Source organism: Petromyzon marinus, chromosome 71 (genome assembly GCF_048934315.1).
Source record: "Petromyzon marinus isolate PM22_M1 ecotype Great Lakes invasive population chromosome 71, UKy_Petmar_22M1.pri1.0, whole genome shotgun sequence".
Lineage (NCBI taxonomy): Eukaryota > Metazoa > Chordata > Hyperoartia > Petromyzontiformes > Petromyzontidae > Petromyzon > Petromyzon marinus.
This window is the reverse complement of record NC_133737.1, coordinates 4,862,130-4,886,538: the sequence shown is the minus strand read 5'-3', so window position 1 is coordinate 4,886,538 and position 24,409 is coordinate 4,862,130. Positions and strand designations below refer to the sequence as shown.

General features: G+C 49.7%; 1 protein-coding gene across 1 annotated transcript in view; it reads right to left on the bottom strand.

The window, feature by feature from the left end:
* The window catches only part of LOC116937781 (S-adenosylmethionine synthase-like), a 71,087-nt gene that overhangs the window by 5,258 nt on the left and 41,420 nt on the right, over window positions 1-24,409 (bottom strand). Inside the window, exons 8-9 of the mRNA XM_076055276.1 lie at window positions 19,512-19,694; window positions 7,392-7,525 (exon numbers count right to left, since the gene is read on the bottom strand). Of these exons, the coding sequence (XP_075911391.1) occupies window positions 7,392-7,525; window positions 19,512-19,694 (317 nt within the window). The remainder of the gene's footprint in view (window positions 1-7,391; window positions 7,526-19,511; window positions 19,695-24,409) is intronic.

The window sequence follows — 24,409 nt, the reverse complement described above, 5'->3', positions numbered from 1 at the left end:
AGCGACACACACACACACACAGCGACACACACACACACACAGCGACACACACACACAGCGACACACACACACAGCGACACACACACACACACAGTGACACACACACACACACACAGTGACACACACAGTGACACACACACACACACAGTGACACACACACACACAGTGACACACACACAGTGACACACACACAGTGACACACACACAGTGACACACACACAGTGACACACACAGTGACACACACACACAGTGACACACACACACACACAGTGACACACACACAGTGACACACACACACAGTGACACACACAGTGACACACACACACAGTGACACACACAGTGACACACACACACACACACAGTGACACACACACACACACAGTGACACACACACACACACAGTGACACACACACACACACACACCGACACACACACACACACCGACACACACACACACACCGACACACACACACAGTGACACACACACACACAGTGACACACACACACACAGTGACACACACACACACAGTGACACACACAGTGACACACACAGTGACACACACACAGTGACACACACAGTGACACACACAGTGACACACACACAGTGACACACACAGTGACACACACAGTGACACACACACACAGTGACACACACACACAGTGACACACACACACAGTGACACACACACAGTGACACACACACACAGTGACACACACACACAGTGACACACACACACACAGTGACACACACACACACAGTGACACACACAGTGACACACACAGTGACACACACAGTGACACACACAGTGACACACACACAGTGACACACACACAGTGACACACACACAGTGACACACACACACACAGTGACACACACACAGTGACACACACACAGTGACACACACAGTGACACACACACAGTGACACACACACACAGTGACACACACAGTGACACACACACACAGTGACACACACAGTGACACACACACACAGTGACACACACAGTGACACACACACAGTGACACACACAGTGACACACACACAGTGACACACACACACAGTGACACACACACACAGTGACACACACAGTGACACACACACAGTGACACACACAGTGACACACACACACACAGTGACACACACACACACAGTGACACACACAGTGACACACACACAGTGACACACACACAGTGACACACACAGTGACACACACACAGTGACACACACACAGTGACACACACACACAGTGACACACACACAGTGACACACACACACAGTGACACACACAGTGACACACACACACAGTGACACACACAGTGACACACACACAGTGACACACACACAGTGACACACACAGTGACACACACACACACAGTGACACACACACACAGTGACACACACACACAGTGACACACACAGTGACACACACACAGTGACACACACAGTGACACACACACACACAGTGACACACACACACACAGTGACACACACAGTGACACACACACAGTGACACACACACAGTGACACACACAGTGACACACACACAGTGACACACACACAGTGACACACACACAGTGACACACACACAGTGACACACACAATGACACACACAGTGACACACACAGTGACACACACACACAGTGACACACACAGCGACACACACACAGTGACACACACACAGTGACACACACACAGTGACACACACACAGTGACACACACACACAGTGACACACACAGTGACACACACAGTGACACACACACAGTGACACACACAGTGACACACACACAGTGACACACACAGTGACACACACACACAGTGACACACACAGTGACACACACACACACACAGTGACACACACACACACACAGTGACACACACACAGTGACACACACACACAGTGACACACACACACAGTGACACACACACAGTGACACACACACAGTGACACACACACAGACACACACACACAGTGACACACACACAGTGACACACACACACAGTGACACACACACACAGTGACACACACAGTGACACACACAGTGACACACACACAGTGACACACACAGTGACACACACAGTGACACACACACACAGTGACACACACACACAGTGACACACACAGTGACACACACACACACACAGTGACACACACACACACAGTGACACACACACAGTGACACACACACAGTGACACACACACACAGTGACACACACACACAGTGACACACACACACAGTGACACACACACAGTGACACACAGTGACACACACACAGTGACACACACACACAGTGACACACACACAGTGACACACAGTGACACACACAGTGACACACACACACAGTGACACACACAGTGACACACACAGTGACACACACACACAGTGACACACAGTGACACACACAGTGACACACACACACAGTGACACACACAGTGACACACACAGTGACACACACAGTGACACACACACACAGTGACACACACAGTGACACACACACACAGTGACACACACACAGTGACACACACAGTGACACACACAGTGACACACACACAGTGACACACACACAGTGACACACACACACAGTGACACACACAGTGACACACACACTGACACACACACACAGTGACACACACACACAGTGACACACACACACAGTGACACACACAGTGACACACACACACAGTGACACACACAGTGACACACACACACAGTGACACACAGTGACACACACAGTGACACACACACACACAGTGACACACACACAGTGACACACACAGTGACACACACACAGTGACACACACAGTGACACACACACAGTGACACACACACAGTGACACACACACAGTGACACACACACAGTGACACACACACAGTGACACACACACAGTGATACACACACAGTGACACACACACAGTGATACACACAGTGACACACACACACAGTGACACACAGTGACACACACACACAGTGACACACAGTGACACACACAGTGACACACACAGTGACACACACAGTGACACACACACAGTGACACACACACAGTGACACACACAGTGACACACACACAGTGACACACACACAGTGACACACACACAGTGATACACACAGTGACACACACAGTGACACACACAGTGACACACACAGTGACACACACACAGTGACACACACACAGTGACACACACACAGTGACACACACAGTGACACACACACAGTGACACACACAGTGACACACACACAGTGACACACACACAGTGACACACACAGTGACACACACAGTGACACACACACAGTGACACACACACAGTGACACACACAGTGACACACACAGTGACACACACAGTGACACACAGTGACACACACAGTGACACACACACAGTGACACACACACAGTGACACACAGTGACACACACAGTGACACACACACAGTGACACACACACAGTGACACACACACACAGTGACACACACACACAGTGACACACACAGTGACACACACACACACAGTGACACACACAGTGACACACACAGTGACACACACAGTGACACACAGTGACACACAGTGACACACACACAGTGACACACACAGTGACACACACAGTGACACACACAGTGACACACACAGTGACACACAGTGACACACAGTGACACACACAGTGACACACAGTGACACACACAGTGACACACACAGTGACACACACACAGTGACACACACACAGTGACACACACACACACACACAGTGACACACACACACAGTGACACACACAGTGACACACACACACAGTGACACACACAGTGACACACACACACAGTGACACACACAGTGACACACACACAGTGACACACACACAGTGACACACACACACAGTGACACACACAGTGACACACACACACAGTGACACACACACAGTGACACACACAGTGACACACACAGTGACACACACACAGTGACACACACAGTGACACACACACAGTGACACACACACACAGTGACACACACACACACAGTGACACACACACACAGTGACACACACAGTGACACACACACAGTGACACACACACACACAGTGACACACACAGTGACACACACACAGTGACACACACAGTGACACACACACAGTGACACACACAGTGACACACACAGTGACACACACAGTGACACACACACAGTGACACACACAGTGACACACACAGTGACACACACACAGTGACACACACACACACACAGTGACACACACAGTGACACACACACACAGTGACACACACAGTGACACACACACACACAGTGACACACACAGTGACACACACACAGTGACACACAGTGACACACACAGTGACACACACAGTGACACACAGTGACACACACAGTGACACACACAGTGACACACACACAGTGACACACACACACAGTGACACACACACACAGTGACACACACACACAGTGACACACACACACTGACACACACAGTGACACACACAGTGACACACACACACAGTGACACACACAGTGACACACACACACTGACACACACACACTGACACACACAGTGACACACACAGTGACACACACACAGTGACACACACACACAGTGACACACACACAGTGACACACACACAGTGACACACACACAGTGACACACACACACAGTGACACACACACACAGTGACACACAGTGACACACACACACAGTGACACACACACACAGTGACACACACACACACACAGTGACACACACACACACAGTGACACAGACACACACACAGTGACACACACAGTGACACACACACACAGTGACACACACACACAGTGACACACACAGTGACACACACACAGTGACACACACACTGTGACACACACACTGACACACACAGTGACACACACAGTGACACAGTGACACACACAGTGACACACACAGTGACACACACAGTGACACACACAGTGACACACACACACACACAGTGACACACACAGTGACACACACAGTGACACACACACACAGTGACACACACAGTGACACACACACACACACAGTGACACACACAGTGACACACACAGTGACACACACACAGTGACACACACACAGTGACACACACAGTGACACACACACAGTGACACACACACAGTGACACACACAGTGACACACACAGTGACACACACACAGTGACACACACACAGTGACACACACAGTGACACACACACAGTGACACACACACAGTGACACACACACAGTGACACACAGTGACACACACACACTGACACACACACAGTGACACACACAGTGACACACACACACAGTGACACACACAGTGACACACACAGTGACACACACACAGTGACACACACACAGTGACACACACAGTGACACACACAGTGACACACACACTGACACACACAGTGACACACACACACACTGACACACACACACTGACACACACACAGTGACACACACAGTGACACACACAGTGACACACACAGTGACACACACAGTGACACACACAGTGACACACACACAGTGACACACACACAGTGACACACACACAGTGACACACACAGTGACACACACAGTGACACACACAGTGACACACACACACAGTGACACACACAGTGACACACACACACACACAGTGACACACACAGTGACACACACACACAGTGACACACACAGTGACACACACAGTGACACACACACACAGTGACACACACACACAGTGACACACACAGTGACACACACACAGTGACACACACAGTGACACACACACAGTGACACACACAGTGACACACACACAGTGACACACAGTGACACACACACAGTGACACACACACAGTGACACACACAGTGACACACACACACAGTGACACACACAGTGACACACACACAGTGACACACACACACAGTGACACACACACAGTGACACACACACACAGTGACACACACAGTGACACACACAGTGACACACACAGTGACACACACAGTGACACACACACACAGTGACACACACACACAGTGACACATACACACACAGTGACACACACAGTGACACACACAGTGACACACACACACAGTGACACACACACAGTGACACACACAGTGACACACACAGTGTCCTCATCATCTGTGACACACACACAGTGACACACACACACAGTGACACACACACAGTGACACACACAGTGACACACACACAGTGACACACACACACAGTGACACACACAGTGACACACACAGTGACACACACAGTGACACACACACAGTGACACACACACACAGTGACACACACAGTGACACACAGTGACACACACACAGTGACACACACACAGTGACACACACACAGTGACACACACACACAGTGACACACACACAGTGACACACACACACAGTGACACACACACACACAGTGTCCTCATCATCTGTGACACACACACAGTGACACACACACAGTGACACACACACAGTGACACACACACAGTGACACACACACAGTGACACACACACACAGTGACACACACACACAGTGACACACACACAGTGACACACACACAGTGACACACACACAGTGACACACACAGTGACACACACAGTGACACACACACAGTGACACACACACAGTGACACACACACAGTGACACACACAGTGACACACACACAGTGACACACACAGTGACACACACACAGTGACACACACAGTGACACACACACAGTGACACACACACACAGTGACACACACAGTGACACACACAGTGACACACAGTGACACACACACAGTGACACACACACACAGTGACACACACAGTGACACACACACAGTGACACACACAGTGACACACACAGTGACACACACAGTGACACACACAGTGACACACACACAGTGACACACACAGTGACACACACACACAGTGACACACACACACACACTGACACACACAGTGACACACACACACAGTGACACACACACACACACTGACACACACAGTGACACACACAGTGACACACACAGTGACACACACACAGTGACACACACACAGTGACACACACAGTGACACACACACACAGTGACACACACACACACACTGACACACACAGTGACACACACACAGTGACACACACAGTGACACACACACAGAGACACACAGTGACACACACACAGTGACACACACAGTGACACACACACAGTGACACACACAGTGACACACACAGTGACACACACACAGACACACACACAGTGACACACACAGTGACACACACAGTGACACACACACAGTGACACACCTGACAATAACACAGTGACACACACAGTGACACACACAGTGACACACACACACAGTGACACACACAGTGACACACACAGTGACACACACAGTGACACACACAGTGACACACACACAGTGACACACCTGACAATAACACCAGGTCGGAGGTCAAAGTTAGCGTTGACGATTTGGAGCAGTTCCCGCTCAGAGCGCTGAGACGTCCCGTAGTGGAAGATTGAGATGGAGAGCGGATGGCTCACTCCGATAGCATACGCCACCTGTGAACCACAGGTAACCACACTAACTAGTTAACTAACTAGTTAACTAACTAGTAAACTAGCTAACTAGTAAACTAGCTAACTAGTAAACTAGCTAGTAAACTAGTAAACTAGCTATCACACCAGCTAGTAAACTAGTTAGTAAGCGGGTGGCTCACTCCGATAGCATACGCCACCTGTGAACCACAGGTAACCACACTAACTAGTTAACTAACTAGTTAACTAGTTAACTAACTAGTAAACTAGTAAACTAGCTAGCTAGTAAACTAGTTAGTAAGCGGGTGGCTCACTCCGATAGCATACGCCACCTGTGAACCAGAGGTAACCACACTAACTAGTTAACTAACTAGTTAACTAACTAGTTAACTAGTAAACTAGCTAGTAAACTAGTAAACTAGCTAGTAAACTAGTAAACTAGCTAGCTAGTAAACTAGTTAGTAAGCGGGTGGCTCACTCCGATAGCATACGCCACCTGTGAACCAGAGGTAACCACACTAACTAGTAAACTAACTAGTTAACTAGCTAGTTAACTAGTAAACTAGCTAGTAAACTAGTAAACTAGTTAGTAAGCGGGTGGCTCACTCCGATAGCATACGCCACCTGTGAACCAGAGGTAACCACACTAACTAGTTAACTAACTAGTTAACTAGCTAGTAAACTAGTAAACTAGCTAGTAAACTAGCTAGTAAACTAGCTAGTAAACTAGCTAGCTAGTAAACTAGTAAACTAGCTAGCTAGTAAACTAGCTAGCTAGTAAACTAGTTAGTAAGCGGGTGGCTCACTCCGATAGCATACGCCACCTGTGAACCAGAGGTAACCACACCAACTAGTAAACTAACTAGTTAACTAGTTAACTAACTAGTAAACTAGTAAACTAACTAGTAAACTAGTAAACTAGCTAGCTAGTAAACTAGCTAGTAAACTAGTTAGTAAGCGGGTGGCTCACTCCGATAGCATACGCCACCTGTGAACCAGAGGTAACCACACTAACTAGTAAACTAACTAGTTAACTAGCTAGTTAACTAGTAAACTAGCTAGTAAACTAGTAAACTAGCTAGCTAGTAAACTAGTTAGTAAGCGGGTGGCTCACTCCGATAGCATACGCCACCTGTGAACCACAGGTAACCACACTAACTAGTTAACTAACTAGTAAACTAGCTAGTAAACTAGTAAACTAGCTATCACACCAGCTAGTAAACTAGCTAGTAAGCGGGTGGCTCACTCCGATCGCATACGCCACCTGTGAACCAGAGGTAACCACACTAACTAGTTAACTAACTAGTAAACTAGCTAGTTAACTAACTAGTTAACTAGTAAACTAGCTAGCTAGTAAACTAGTTAGTAAGCGGGTGGCTCACTCCGATAGCATACGCCACCTGTGAACCAGAGGTAACCACACCAACTAGTTAACTAACTAGTTAACTAGCTAGTAAACTAGTAAACTAGCTAGCTAGTAAACTAGTAAACTAGCTAGCTAGTAAACTAGTTAACTAACTAGTAAACTAGTAAACTAGCTATCACACCAGCTAGTAAACTAGTTAGTAAGCGGGTGGCTCACTCCGATAGCATACGCCACCTGTGAACCAGAGGTAACCACACTAACTAGTTAACTAACTAGTTAACTAGTTAACTAACTAGTAAACTAGTAAACTAGCTAGCTAGTAAACTAGTTAGTAAACTAGCTAGCTAGTAAACTAGTTAGTAAGCGGGTGGCTCACTCCGATCGCATACGCCACCTGTGAACCAGAGGTAACCACACTAACTAGTTAACTAACTAGTTAACTAGCTAGTTAACTAGTAAACTAGCTAGTAAACTAGTAAACTAGCTATCACACCAGCTAGTAAACTAGTTAGTAAGCGGGTGGCTCACTCCGATCGCATACGCCACCTGTGAACCAGAGGTAACCACACTAACTAGTAAACTAACTAGTAAACTAACTAGTAAACTAGCTAGTAAACTAACTAGCTAGTTTACTAGCTAGCTAGTAAACTAGCTAGCTAGTAAACTAGTTAGTAAGCGGGTGGCTCACTCCGATAGCATACGCCACCTGTGAACCAGAGGTAACCACACCAACTAGTAAACTAACTAGTAAACTAGCTAGTAAACTAGTAAACTAGCTAGTAAACTAGTAAACTAGCTAGTAAACTAGTAAACTAGCTAGTAAACTAGCTAGCTAGTAAACTAGTTAGTAAGCGGGTGGCTCACTCCGATCGCATACGCCACCTGTGAACCAGAGGTAACCACACCAACTAGTAAACTAACTAGTTAACTAGTTAACTAACTAGTAAACTAGTAAACTAACTAGTAAACTAGTAAACTAGCTAGCTAGTAAACTAGTTAGTAAGCGGGTGGCTCACTCCGATCGCATACGCCACCTGTGAACCAGAGGTAACCACACTAACTAGTTAACTAGTAAACTAACTAGTAAACTAACTAGTTAACTAACTAGTTAACTAACTAGTTAACTAGCTAGTAAACTAGTAAACTAGTTAGTAAGCGGGTGGCTCACTCCAATCGCATACGCCACCTGTGAACCAGAGGTAACCACATCAACTAGTAAACTAACTAGTTAACTAACTAGTTAACTAACTAGTTAACTAGCTAGTAAACTAGTAAACTAGTTAGTAAGCGGGTGGCTCACTCCGATAGCATACGCCACCTGTGAACCAGAGGTAACCACACTAGCTAGTAAACTAACTAGTTAACTAGTAAACTAACTAGTAAACTAACTAGTAAACTAGCTACCACACCAGCTAGTAAACTAGCTAGTAAACTAGTAAACTAGTTAGTAAGCGGGTGGCTCACTCCGATCGCATACGCCACCTGTGAGCCAGAGGTAACCACACTAACTAGTTAACTAACTACCACACTAACTAGTTAACTAGCTAGTAAACTAGCTAGTAAACTAGCTACCAGACTAGCTAGTAAACTAGCTACCAGACTAGCTAGTAAACTAGTAAACTAGCTAGTTTACTAGCCAGCTAGTAAATTAGCTAGCTAGTAAACTAGCTAGAAAACTAGCTAGTAAACTAGCTAGAAAACTAGCTAGCTAGCTAGTTTACTAGCTAGTAAACTAGCTACCACACTAGTAAACTAGCTAGTAAACTAGCTACCACACTAGTAAACTAGCTAGTAAACTAGCTAGTAAACTAGTAAACTAGCTACCACACCAGCTAGTAAACTAGCTAGCTAGTAAACTAGTTAGTAAGCGGGTGGCTCACTCCAATCGCATACGCCACCTGTGAGCCAGAGGTAACCACACTAACTAGTAAACTAACTAGTTAACTAACTAGTTAACTAACTAGTTAACTAGTAAACTAACTAGTAAACTAACTAGTAAACTAACTACCACACTAACTAGTAAACTAGCTAGTAAACTAGCTAGTAAACTAACTACCACACTAGCTACCACACCAACTACCACACTAACCACCACACTAACCACCACACTAACCACCACACTAACCACCACACTAACCACCACACTAACCACCACACTAACCACCACACTAACCACCACACTAGCTACCACACTAGCTACCACACTAGCTACCACACTAACCACCACACTAACCACCACACTAACCACCACACTAACCACCACACTAACCACCACACTAACCACCATACTAACCACCACACTAACCACCACACTAACCACCACACTAACCACCACACTAGCTACCACACTAGCTACCACACTAGCTACCACACTAACCACCACACTAACCACCACACTAACCACCACACTAACCACCACACTAACCACCACACTAGCTACCACACTAGCTACCACACTAACTACCACACTAACTACCACACTAGCTAGTACACTAACTACCACACTAACCACCACACTAACCACCACACTAGCTACCACACTAACTACCACACTAACTACCACACTAACTACCACACTAGCTACCACACTAGCTACCACACTAGCTACCACACTAACCACCACACTAACCACCACACTAGCTACCACACTAGCTATCACACTAGCTACCACACTAACTAGTACACTAGCTAGTACACTAGCTAGTACACTAACTACCACACTAGCTAGTACACTAGCTAGTACACTAACTACCACACTAACTACCACACTAACTACCACACTAGCTAGTACACTAACTACCACACTAACTACCACACTAACTACCACACTAACTACCACACAAACTACCACACAAACTACCACACAAACTACCACACAAACTACCACACTAACTACCACACTAGCCACCACACTAGCTACCACACTAACTACCACACTAACTACCACACTAGCTACCACACTAGCTACCACACTAACTACCACACTAGCTACCACACTAGCTACCACACTAACTACCACACTAACTACCACACTAACTACCACACTAACTACCACACTAACTACCACACTAGCCACCACACTAGCCACCACACTAGCCACCACACTAACTACCACACTAACTACCACACTAGCTAGTACACTAACTACCACACTAACTACCACACTAACTACCACACTAGCTAGTACACTAACTACCACACTAACTACCACACTAGCTACCACACTAACTACCACACTAACTACCACACTAACTACCACACTAGCTAGTACACTAGCTAGTACACTAACTACCACACTAACTACCACACTAACTACCACACTAGCTAGTACACTAGCTACCACACTAACTACCACACTAGCCACCACACTAGCCAGTACACTAACTACCACACTAGCTACCACACTAACTACCACACTAACTACCACACTAACTACCACACTAGCCACCACACTAGCTAGTACACTAACTACCACACTAGCTACCACACTAACTACCACACTAACTACCACACTAACTACCACACTAACTACCACACTAACTACCACACTAGCTAGTACACTAGCTAGTACACTAACTACCACACTAACTACCACACTAACCACCACACTAACCACCACACTAACCACCACACTAACCACCACACTAACCACCACACTAACCACCACACTAACCACCACACTAACCACCACACTAACCACCACACTAACCACCACACTAACCACCACACTAACCACCACACTAACCACCACACTAACCACCACACTAACCACCACACTAACTACCACACTAACTACCACACTAGCTAGTACACTAGCTAGTACACTAGCTAGTACACTAGCTAGTACACTAGCTAGTACACTAACTACCACACTAACCACCACACTAACCACCACACTAGCCACCACACTAACCACCACACTAACTACCACACTAACTACCACACTAACTACCACACTAGCTAGTACACTAGCTAGTACACTAGCTAGTACACTAGCTAGTACACTAACTACCACACTAACTACCACACTAACCACCACACTAACCACCACACTAACCACCACACTAACTACCACACTAACTACCACACTAACCACCACACTAACTACCACACTAACCACCACACTAACCACCACACTAACCACCACACTAACCACCACACTAACCACCACACTAACTAGAACATTAACTACCACACTAACTACCACACTAACTAGTACACTAGCTAGTACACTAACTACCACACTAACTACCACACTAACTACCACACTAGCTAGTACACTAGCTACCACACTAGCTACCACACTAGCCACCACACTAGCTAGTACACTAACTACCACACTAGCTACCACACTAACTACCACACTAGCCACCACACTAACTACCACACTAGCTACCACACTAACTACCACACTAACTACCACACTAACTACCACACTAACTACCACACTAACTACCACACTAGCTAGTACACTAGCTAGTACACTAACTACCACACTAACCACCACACTAACCACCACACTAACCACCACACTAACCACCACACTAACCACCACACTAACCACCACACTAACCACCACACTAACTACCACACTAACTACCACACTAGCTAGTACACTAGCTAGTACACTAACCACCACACTAACCACCACACTAACCACCACACTAGCTACCACACTAACTACCACACTAGCTAGTACACTAACTACCACACTAACCACCACACTAACCACCACACTAACTACCACACTAGCTACCACACTAGCTACCACACTAGCTACCACACTAACTACCACACTAACCACCACACTAACCACCACACTAGCTACCACACTAGCTACCACACTAGCTACCACACTAACTAGTACACTAGCTAGTACACTAGCTAGTACACTAACTAGTACACTAGCTAGTACACTAACTACCACACTAACTACCACACTAGCTACCACACTAGCTACCACACTAACTACCACACAAACTACCACACAAACTACCACACAAACTACCACACTAACTACCACACTAGCCACCACACTAGCCACCACACTAACTACCACACTAACTACCACACTAGCCACCACACTAGCTAGTACACTAACTACCACACTAACTACCACACTAACTACCACACTAACTACCACACTAACTACCACACTAACTACCACACTAACTACCACACTAACTACCACACTAACTACCACACTAACTACCACACTAACTACCACACTAACTACCACACTAACTACCACACTAACTACCACACTAACTACCACACTAGCCACCACACTAGCCACCACACTAGCCACCACACTAACTACCACACTAACTACCACACTAGCTAGTACACTAACTACCACACTAACTACCACACTAACTACCACACTAGCTAGTACACTAACTACCACACTAACTACCACACTAGCTACCACACTAACTACCACACTAACTACCACACTAACTACCACACTAGCTAGTACACTAGCTAGTACACTAACTACCACACTAACTACCACACTAACTACCACACTAGCTAGTACACTAGCTACCACACTAACTACCACACTAACTACCACACTAACTACCACACTAACTACCACACTAGCTAGTACACTAGCTAGTACACTAACTACCACACTAACTACCACACTAACCACCACACTAACCACCACACTAACCACCACACTAACCACCACACTAACCACCACACTAACCACCACACTAACCACCACACTAACCACCACACTAACCACCACACTAACCACCACACTAACCACCACACTAACCACCACACTAACCACCACACTAACCACCACACTAACCACCACACTAACCACCACACTAGCTAGTACACTAGCTAGTACACTAGCTAGTACACTAACTACCACACTAACTACCACACTAACCACCACACTAACCACCACACTAACCACCACACTAACCACCACACTAACTACCACACTAACTACCACACTAACTAGAACATTAACTACCACACTAACTACCACACTAACTAGTACACTAGCTAGTACACTAACTACCACACTAACTACCACACTAGCTAGTACACTAGCTACCACACTAACTACCACACTAGCCACCACACTAGCCAGTACACTAACTACCACACTAGCTACCACACTAACTACCACACTAGCCACCACACTAGCTAGTACACTAACTACCACACTAGCTACCACACTAACTACCACACTAACTACCACACTAACTACCACACTAACTACCACACTAACTACCACACTAACTACCACACTAGCTAGTACACTAACTACCACACTAACTACCACACTAACCACCACACTAACCACCACACTAACCACCACACTAACCACCACACTAGCCACCACACTAGCCACCACACTAACTACCACACTAACTACCACACTAACTACCACACTAGCTAGTACACTAGCTAGTACACTAACCACCACACTAACCACCACACTAACCACCACACTAACCACCACACTAACCACCACACTAACCACCACACTAACCACCACACTAACCACCACACTAACCACCACACTAACCACCACACTAACCACCACACTAACCACCACACTAACCACCACACTAACCACCACACTAACCACCACACTAACCACCACACTAACCACCACACTAACCACCACACTAACCACCACACTAACCACCACACTAACCACCACACTAACCACCACACTAACCACCACACTAACCACCACACTAACCACCACACTAACCACCACACTAACTACCACACTAACCACCACACTAACCACCACACTAACCACCACACTAGCCACCACACTAACTACCACACTAACCACCACACTAACCACCACACTAGCTACCACACTAACTACCACACTAACTAGAACATTAACTACCACACTAACTACCACACTAACTACCACACTAACTACCACACTAACTACCACACTAGCCACCACACTAGCCACCACACTAACCACCACACTAACCACCACACTAGCTACCACACTAACTACCACACTAACTACCACACTAACTAGAACATTAACTACCACACTAGCTAGTACACTAGCTAGTACACTAACCACCACACTAACTACCACACTAACTACCACACTAACCACCACACTAACCACCACACTAGCCACCACACTAGCTACCACACTAACCACCACACTAACTACCACACCAACTACCACACCAACTACCACACCAACTACCACACTAACTACCACACCAACTACCACACTAACTACCACACTAACTACCACACCAACTACCACACCAGCTACCACACTAACTACCACACTAACTACCACACTAACTACCACACCAACTACCACACCAACTACCACACTAACTACCACACTAACTACCACACCAACTACCACACTAACTACCACACTAACTACCACACTAACTACCACACTAACTACCACACCAACTACCACACTAGCTACCACACTAACTACCACACTAACTACCACACTAACTACCACACCAACTACCACACTAACTACCACACTAACTACCACACTAACTACCACACTAGCCACCACACTAGCTGGTCATGCACACCAACTACCACACACAACTCAACCACCAGCTCACATCACCGACACACTATCTATCGCCTCACCCACCACCACCACCTCCTCACCACCACCACCACCACCACCATCACCATCACCACCACCACCACCACCACCATCACCACCACCATCACCACCACCATCACCACCATCACCACCACCACCACCATCACCACCATCACCACCACCACCACCATCACCACCACCATCACCACCACCATCACCACCACCATCACCACCATCACCATCACCACCACCACCACCACCACCATCACCACCACCACCATCACCACCACCATCACCACCACCACCACCATCACCACCACCATCACCACCATCACCACCACCACCACCATCACCACCACCACCACCACCACCATCACCACCACCATCACCACCACCATCACCACCATCACCACCATCACCATCACCACCATCACCATCACCACCATCACCACCATCACCACCACCACCACCACCACCATCACCACCACCACCACCACCATCACCACCACCACCATCACCACCATCACCACCACCACCACCACCACCATCACCACCACCATCACCACCATCACCACCACCATCACCATCACCACCATCACCACCATCATCATCACCATCATCACCATCACCACCACCACCATCACCACCATCACCACCACCATCACCACCATCATCACCACCACCACCACCACCATCACCACCATCACCATCACCACCATCACCACCTCCTCACCACCTCCTCACCTGCACCAGGACCCTCCGACAGAGCCCTGCTGTGACGAGCGACTTAGCCACCCAACGAGCTGCATAGACACCACCACACCTCACCATCACCTCACCATCACCATCACCATCACCCTCACCCTCACCTCCTCACCCTCACCCTCACCTCCTCACCCTCACCACCTCCTCACCACCTCCTCACCTGCACCAGGACCCTCCGACAGAGCCCTGCTGTGACGAGCGACTTGGCCACCCAACGAGCTGCATAGACACCACCATCATCACCACCACCACCACCATCACCACACCTCACCCTCACCCTCACCACCACACCCTCACCATCACCTCCTCACCCTCACCTCCTCACCCTCACCTCCTCACCCTCACCACCACACCCTCACCCTCACCTCCTCACCCTCACCTCCTCACCCTCACCACCTCCTCACTCTCACCACCACCATCACCACCACCATCACCAACATCACAACCATCATCACCACCACCACCACCATCACCACCAACATCACAACCACCATCATCACCATCACCACCCTCACCTCCTCACCCTCACCCTCACCTCCTCACCCTCACCTCCTCACCCTCACCTCCTCACCACCACCTCCTCACCTGCACCAGGACCCTCCGACAGAGCCCTGCTGTGACGAGCGACTTGGCCACCCAACGAGCTGCATAGACACCACCACACCTCACCATCACCTCACCATCACCATCACCATCACCCTCACCCTCACCTCCTCACCACCTCCTCACCTGCACCAGGACCCTCCGACAGAGCCCTGCTGTGACGAGCGACTTAGCCACCCAACGAGCTGCATAGACACCACCATCATCACCACCATCACCACCACCTCACCCTCACCCTCACCACCACCTCACCCTCACCCTCACCTCCTCACCCTCACCACCTCACCCTCACCACCTCCTCACCTGCACCAGGACCCTCCGACAGAGCCCTGCTGTGACGAGCGACTTAGCCACCCAACGAGCTGCATAGACACCACCAACATCACAACCATCACCACCCTCACCACCATCATCACCATCACCACCCTCACCTCCTCACCCTCACCCTCACCTCCTCACCCTCACCACCTCCTCACCCTCACCACCTCCTCCTCACCTGCACCAGGACCCTCCGACAGAGCCCTGCTGTGACGAGCGACTTGGCCACCCAACGAGCTGCATAGACACCACCATCATCACCACCACCATCACCACCACCCTCACCACCTCACCCTCACCTCACCCTCACCTCCTCACCCTCACCCTCACCTCCTCACCCTCACCACCTCCTCACCTGCACCAGGACCCTCCGACAGAGCCCTGCTGTGACGAGCGACTTGGCCACCCAACGAGCTGCATAGACACCACCATCATCACCACCACCACCACCCTCACCACCTCACCCTCACCCTCACCTCCTCACCCTCACCCTCACCTCCTCACCACCCTCACCACCTCCTCACCTGCACCAGGACCCTCCGACAGAGCCCTGCTGTGACGAGCGACTTGGCCACCCAACGAGCTGCATAGACACCACCATCATCACCACCACCACCACCATCACCACACCTCACCCTCACCCTCACCTCCTCACCCTCACCCTCACCCTCACCTCCTCACCCTCACCACCTCCTCACCTGCACCAGGACCCTCCGACAGAGCCCTGCTGTGACGAGCGACTTGGCCACCCAACGAGCTGCATAGACACCACCATCATCACCACCACCACCACCTCACCCTCACCCTCACCACCACCCTCACCTCCTCACCCTCACCCTCACCTCCTCACCCTCACCACCTCCTCACCACCACCTCCTCACCTGCACCAGGACCCTCCGACAGAGCCCTGCTGTGACGAGCGACTTGGCCACCCAACGAGCTGCATAGACACCACCACACCTCACCATCACCTCACCATCACCATCACCATCACCCTCACCCTCACCTCCTCACCACCTCCTCACCTGCACCAGGACCCTCCGACAGAGCCCTGCTGTGACGAGCGACTTGGCCACCCAACGAGCTGCATAGACACCACCATCATCACCACCATCACCACCCTCACCACCATCATCACCACCATCATCACCACCCTCACCTCCTCACCCTCACCTCCTCACCACCTCCTCACCACCACCTCCTCACCTGCACCAGGACCCTCCGACAGAGCCCTGCTGTGACGAGCGACTTGGCCACCCAACGAGCTGCATAGACACCACCATCATCACCACCATCACCCTCACCACCACACCTCACCCTCACCTCACCCTCACCTCCTCACCACCTCCTCACCACCTCCTCACCTGCACCAGGACCCTCCGACAGAGCCCTGCTGTGACGAGCGACTTGGCCACCCAACGAGCTGCATAGGCTGCCGAGCGGTCGACTTTGGAGAAGTCCTTGCCGGAGAAAGCCCCTCCACCATGGGCCCCCCAGCCACCGTACGTGTCCACGATCACCTTGCGGCCCGTCAACCCCGCGTCTCCCTGGTGGGTGGGGTGGGTGGGTTGGTGGGTGGAGGGGTTAGTGGGGGGGGGAGAGAAGGCCCCCTCCACCATGGGCCCCCCAGCCACCGTACGTGTCCACGATCACCTTGCGGCCCGTCAACCCCGCGTCTCCCTGGTGGGTGGGGGGGTTGGTGGGTGGAGGGGTTAGTGGGGGGGGGGAGAGAAGGCCCCCTCCACCATGGGCCCCCCAGCCACCGTACGTGTCCACGATCACCTTGCGGCCCGTCAACCCCGCGTCTCCCTGGTCACGTGGGGGGGTTGGTGGGTGAGTGAGTGAGTGAGTGGGTGGGTGAGTGAGTGAGTGGGTGAGTGAGTGAGTGGGTGAGTGAGTGGGTGGGTGAGTGAGTGGGTGAGTGGGTGGGTGAGTGGGTGAGTGGTGAGTGGTGAGTGGTGAGCGAGGTGGTGAGTGAGTTGCTGAGTTGGTGAGTGAGTGGTGAGTGGTGAGTGGGTTAGTGGGTGAGTGGGCGAGTGGGTGGGTGGGTGAGTGGTGAGTGAGCGAGTTGGTGAGTGAGTGAGTGGTGAGTGAGCGAGATGGCGGGCTAGTTGGTGAGTGAGTTGGTGAGCGAGTTGGTGAGTGAGTTGGTGAGCGACTTAGTGAGCGAGTGAGTTGGTGAGTTGGTGAGCGACTTGGTGAGTGAGTGGTGAGTGAGTGGTGAGTGGTGAGCGAGTTGGTGAGTGAGTGGTGAGTGAGTTGGTGAGTTGGTGAGTTGGTGAGTTGGTGAGTGAGTGGTGAGTTGGTGAGCGACTTGGTGAGTGAGTTGGTGAGCGAGTTGGTGAGCGAGTGAGTTGGTGAGTTGGTGAGCGACTTGGTGAGTGAGTGGTGAGTGGTGAGCGAGTTGGTGAGTGAGTGGTGAGTGAGTGGTGAGTGGTGAGCGAGTTGGTGAGTGAGTGGTGAGTGAGTTGGTGAGTGGTGAGTGAGTGGTGAGTTGGTGATTGAGTTGGTGAGTGAGTTGGTGAGTGTGTGGTGAGTGAGTTGGTGAGTGAGTTGGTGAGTGAGTTGGTGAGTTGGTGAGTGAGTTGGTGAGTGAGTTGGTGAGTGAGTGGTGAGTTGGTGAGTGAGTTGGTGAGTGGGTGAGTGAGTTGGTGAGTGAGTGGTGAGTGAGTTGGTGAGTGAGTGGTGAGTGAGTTGGTGAGTGAGTTGGTGAGTGAGTTGGTGAGTTGGTGAGTGAGTTGGTGAGTGAGTTGGTGAGTGAGTGGTGAGTGAGTTGGTGAGTGAGTTGGTGAGTGAGTTGGTGAGTGAGTTGGTGAGTGAGTTGGTGAGTGAGTTGGTGAGTGAGTTGGTGAGTGAGTGGTGAGTGGTGAGTGGGTTAGTGGGTGAGTGGGCGAGTGGGTGGGTGGGTGAGTGGTGAGTGAGCGAGTTGGTGAGTGAGTGAGTGGTGAGTGAGCGAGATGGCGGGCTAGTTGGTGAGTGAGTTGGTGAGCGAGTTGGTGAGTGAGTTGGTGAGCGACTTAGTGAGCGAGTGAGTTGGTGAGTTGGTGAGCGACTTGGTGAGTGAGTGGTGAGTGAGTGGTGAGTGGTGAGCGAGTTGGTGAGTGAGTGGTGAGTGAGTTGGTGAGTTGGTGAGTTGGTGAGTTGGTGAGTGAGTGGTGAGTTGGTGAGCGACTTGGTGAGTGAGTTGGTGAGCGAGTTGGTGAGCGAGTGAGTTGGTGAGTTGGTGAGCGACTTGGTGAGTGAGTGGTGAGTGGTGAGCGAGTTGGTGAGTGAGTGGTGAGTGAGTGGTGAGTGGTGAGCGAGTTGGTGAGTGAGTGGTGAGTGAGTTGGTGAGTGGTGAGTGAGTGGTGAGTTGGTGATTGAGTTGGTGAGTGAGTTGGTGAGTGTGTGGTGAGTGAGTTGGTGAGTGAGTTGGTGAGTGAGTTGGTGAGTTGGTGAGTGAGTTGGTGAGTGAGTTGGTGAGTGAGTGGTGAGTTGGTGAGTGAGTTGGTGAGTGGGTGAGTGAGTTGGTGAGTGAGTGGTGAGTGAGTTGGTGAGTGAGTGGTGAGTGAGTTGGTGAGTGAGTTGGTGAGTGAGTTGGTGAGTTGGTGAGTGAGTTGGTGAGTGAGTTGGTGAGTGAGTGGTGAGTGAGTTGGTGAGTGAGTTGGTGAGTGAGTTGGTGAGTGAGTTGGTGAGTGAGTTGGTGAGTGAGTTGGTGAGTGAGTTGGTGAGTGAGTGGTGAGTGAGTTGGTGAGTGAGTTGGTGAGTGAGTTGGTGAGTGAGTGGTGAGTGAGTTGGTGAGTGAGTTGGTGAGTGAGTTGGTGAGTGAGTTGGTGAGTGAGTTGGTGAGTGAGTTGGTGAGTGAGTGGTGAGTGAGTTGGTGAGTGGGTGAGTGAGTTGGTGAGTGAGTTGGTGAGTGAGTTGGTGAGTTGGTGAGTGAGTTGGTGAGTGAGTTGGTGAGTGAGTTGGTGAGTGAGTTGGTGAGTGAGTTGGTGAGTGAGTTGGTGAGTGAGTTGGTGAGTTGGTGAGTGAGTTGGTGAGTGAGTTGGTGAGTTGGTGAGTGAGTTGGTGAGTGAGTTGGTGAGTTGGTGAGTGAGTTGGTGAGTGAGTTGGTGAGTTGGTGAGTGAGTTGGTGAGTGAGTTGGTGAGTGAGTGGTGAGTGAGTTGGTGAGTGAGTTGGTGAGTGAGTGGTGAGTGAGTTGGTGAGTGAGTTTGGTGAGTGAGTTGGTGAGCGAGTTGGTGAGTTGGTGAGTGAGTTGGTGAGTGAGTTGGTGAGTTGGTGAGTGAGTTGGTGAGTGAGTTGGTGAGTGAGTTGGTGAGTGGTGAGTGAGTTGGTGAGTGAGTTGGTGAGTGGTGAGTGAGTTGGTGAGTGAGTTGGTGAGTGGTGAGTGAGTTGGTGAGTGAGTTGGTGAGTGGTGAGTGAGTTGGTGAGTGAGTTGGTGAGTGAGTTGGTGAGTTGGTGAGTGAGTTGGTGAGTGAGTTGGTGAGTTGGTGAGTGAGTTGGTGAGTGAGTTGGTGAGTTGGTGAGTGAGTTGGTGAGTGAGTTGGTGAGTTGGTGAGTGAGTTGGTGAGTTGGTGAGTGAGTTGGTGAGTGAGTGAGTTGGTGAGTGAGTTGGTGAGTGAGTTGGTGAGTGGTGAGTGAGTTGGTGAGTGAGTTGGTGAGTGAGTTGGTGAGTGAGTGGTGAGTGAGTGGTGAGTGAGTTGGTGAGTGAGTTGGTGAGTGAGTTGGTGAGTGAGTTGGTGAGTGAGTGGTGAGTGAGTTGGTGAGTTGGTGAGTGAGTTGGTGAGATGGTGAGTGAGTTGGTGAGTGAGTGTGAGTGAGTGGTGAGTGAGTTGGTGAGTGAGTTGGTGAGTGAGTTGGTGAGTGAGTGGTGAGTGAGTTGGTGAGTTGGTGAGTGAGTTGGTGAGTTGGTGAGTGAGTTGGTGAGTGAGTGGTGAGTGAGTTGGTGAGTGAGTGGTGAGTGAGTTGGTGAGTGAGTTGGTGAGTGAGTGGTGAGTGAGTTGGTGAGTGAGTGGTGAGTGAGTTGGTGAGTGAGTTGGTGAGTGAGTTGGTGAGTTGGTGGGTGAGTGAGTTGGTGAGTGAGTTGGTGAGTGAGTTGGTGAGTGAGTTGGTGAGTGAGTGGGTGAGTGAGTGGTGAGTGAGTTGGTGAGTGAGTGGGTGAGTGAGTGGTGAGTGAGTTGGTGAGTGAGTTGGTGAGTGAGTTGGTGAGTGAGTTGGTGAGTGAGTTGGTGAGTGAGTTGGTGAGTGGTGAGTGAGTTGGTGAGTGAGTTGGTGAGTGAGTTGGTGAGTGAGTTGGTGAGTGAGTTGGTGAGTGAGTTGGTGAGTGAGTGGTGAGTTGGTGAGTGAGTTGGTGAGTGAGTTGGTGAGTGAGTTGGTGAGTGAGTTGGTGAGTGGTGAGTGAGTTGGTGAGTGAGTTGGTGAGTGAGTTGGTGAGTGAGTTGGTGAGTGAGTTGGTGAGTGAGTGGTGAGTTGGTGAGTGAGTTGGTGAGTGAGTTGGTGAGTGAGTGGTGAGTTGGTGAGTGAGTTGGTGAGTGAGTTGGTGAGTGGTGAGTGAGTTGGTGAGTGAGTTGGTGAGTGAGTTGGTGAGTGAGTTGGTGAGTGAGTTGGTGAGTGAGTTGATGAGTGAGTGGTGAGTTGGTGAGTGAGTTGGTGAGTGAGTGGTGAGTTGGTGAGTGAGTTGGTGAGTGAGTTGGTGAGTGGTGAGTGAGTTGGTGAGTGAGTTGGTGAGTGAGTTGGTGAGTGAGTTGGTGAGTGAGTTGGTGAGTGAGTTGGTGAGTGAGTTGGTGAGTGAGTTGGTGAGTTGGTGAGTTGGTGAGTGAGTTGGTGAGTGAGTGGGTGAGTGGGTTGGTGAGTGAGTTGGTGAGTGAGTGGGTGAGTGAGTGGGTGAGTTGGTGAGTGAGTTGGTGAGTGAGTTGGTGAGTGAGTTGGTGAGCGAGTTGGTGAGTGAGTTGGTGAGTGAGTTGGTGAGTGAGTGGGTGAGTGAGTGGTGAGTTGGTGAGTGAGTTGGTGAGTGAGTTGGTGAGTGAGTTGGTGAGTGAGTTGGTGAGTGAGTTGGTGAGCGAGTTGGTGAGTGAGTTGGTGAGTGAGTTGGTGAGTGAGTGGTGAGTGGGTGAGTGAGTTGGTGAGTGAGTTGGTGAGTTGGTGAGTGAGTTGGTGAGTGAGTTGGTGAGTGAGTGGTGAGTGAGTTGGTGAGTTGGTGAGTGAGTGGTGAGTTGGTGAGTGAGTGGTGAGTGAGTTGGTGAGTTGGTGAGTGAGTGGTGAGTGAGTTGGTGAGTGAGTTGG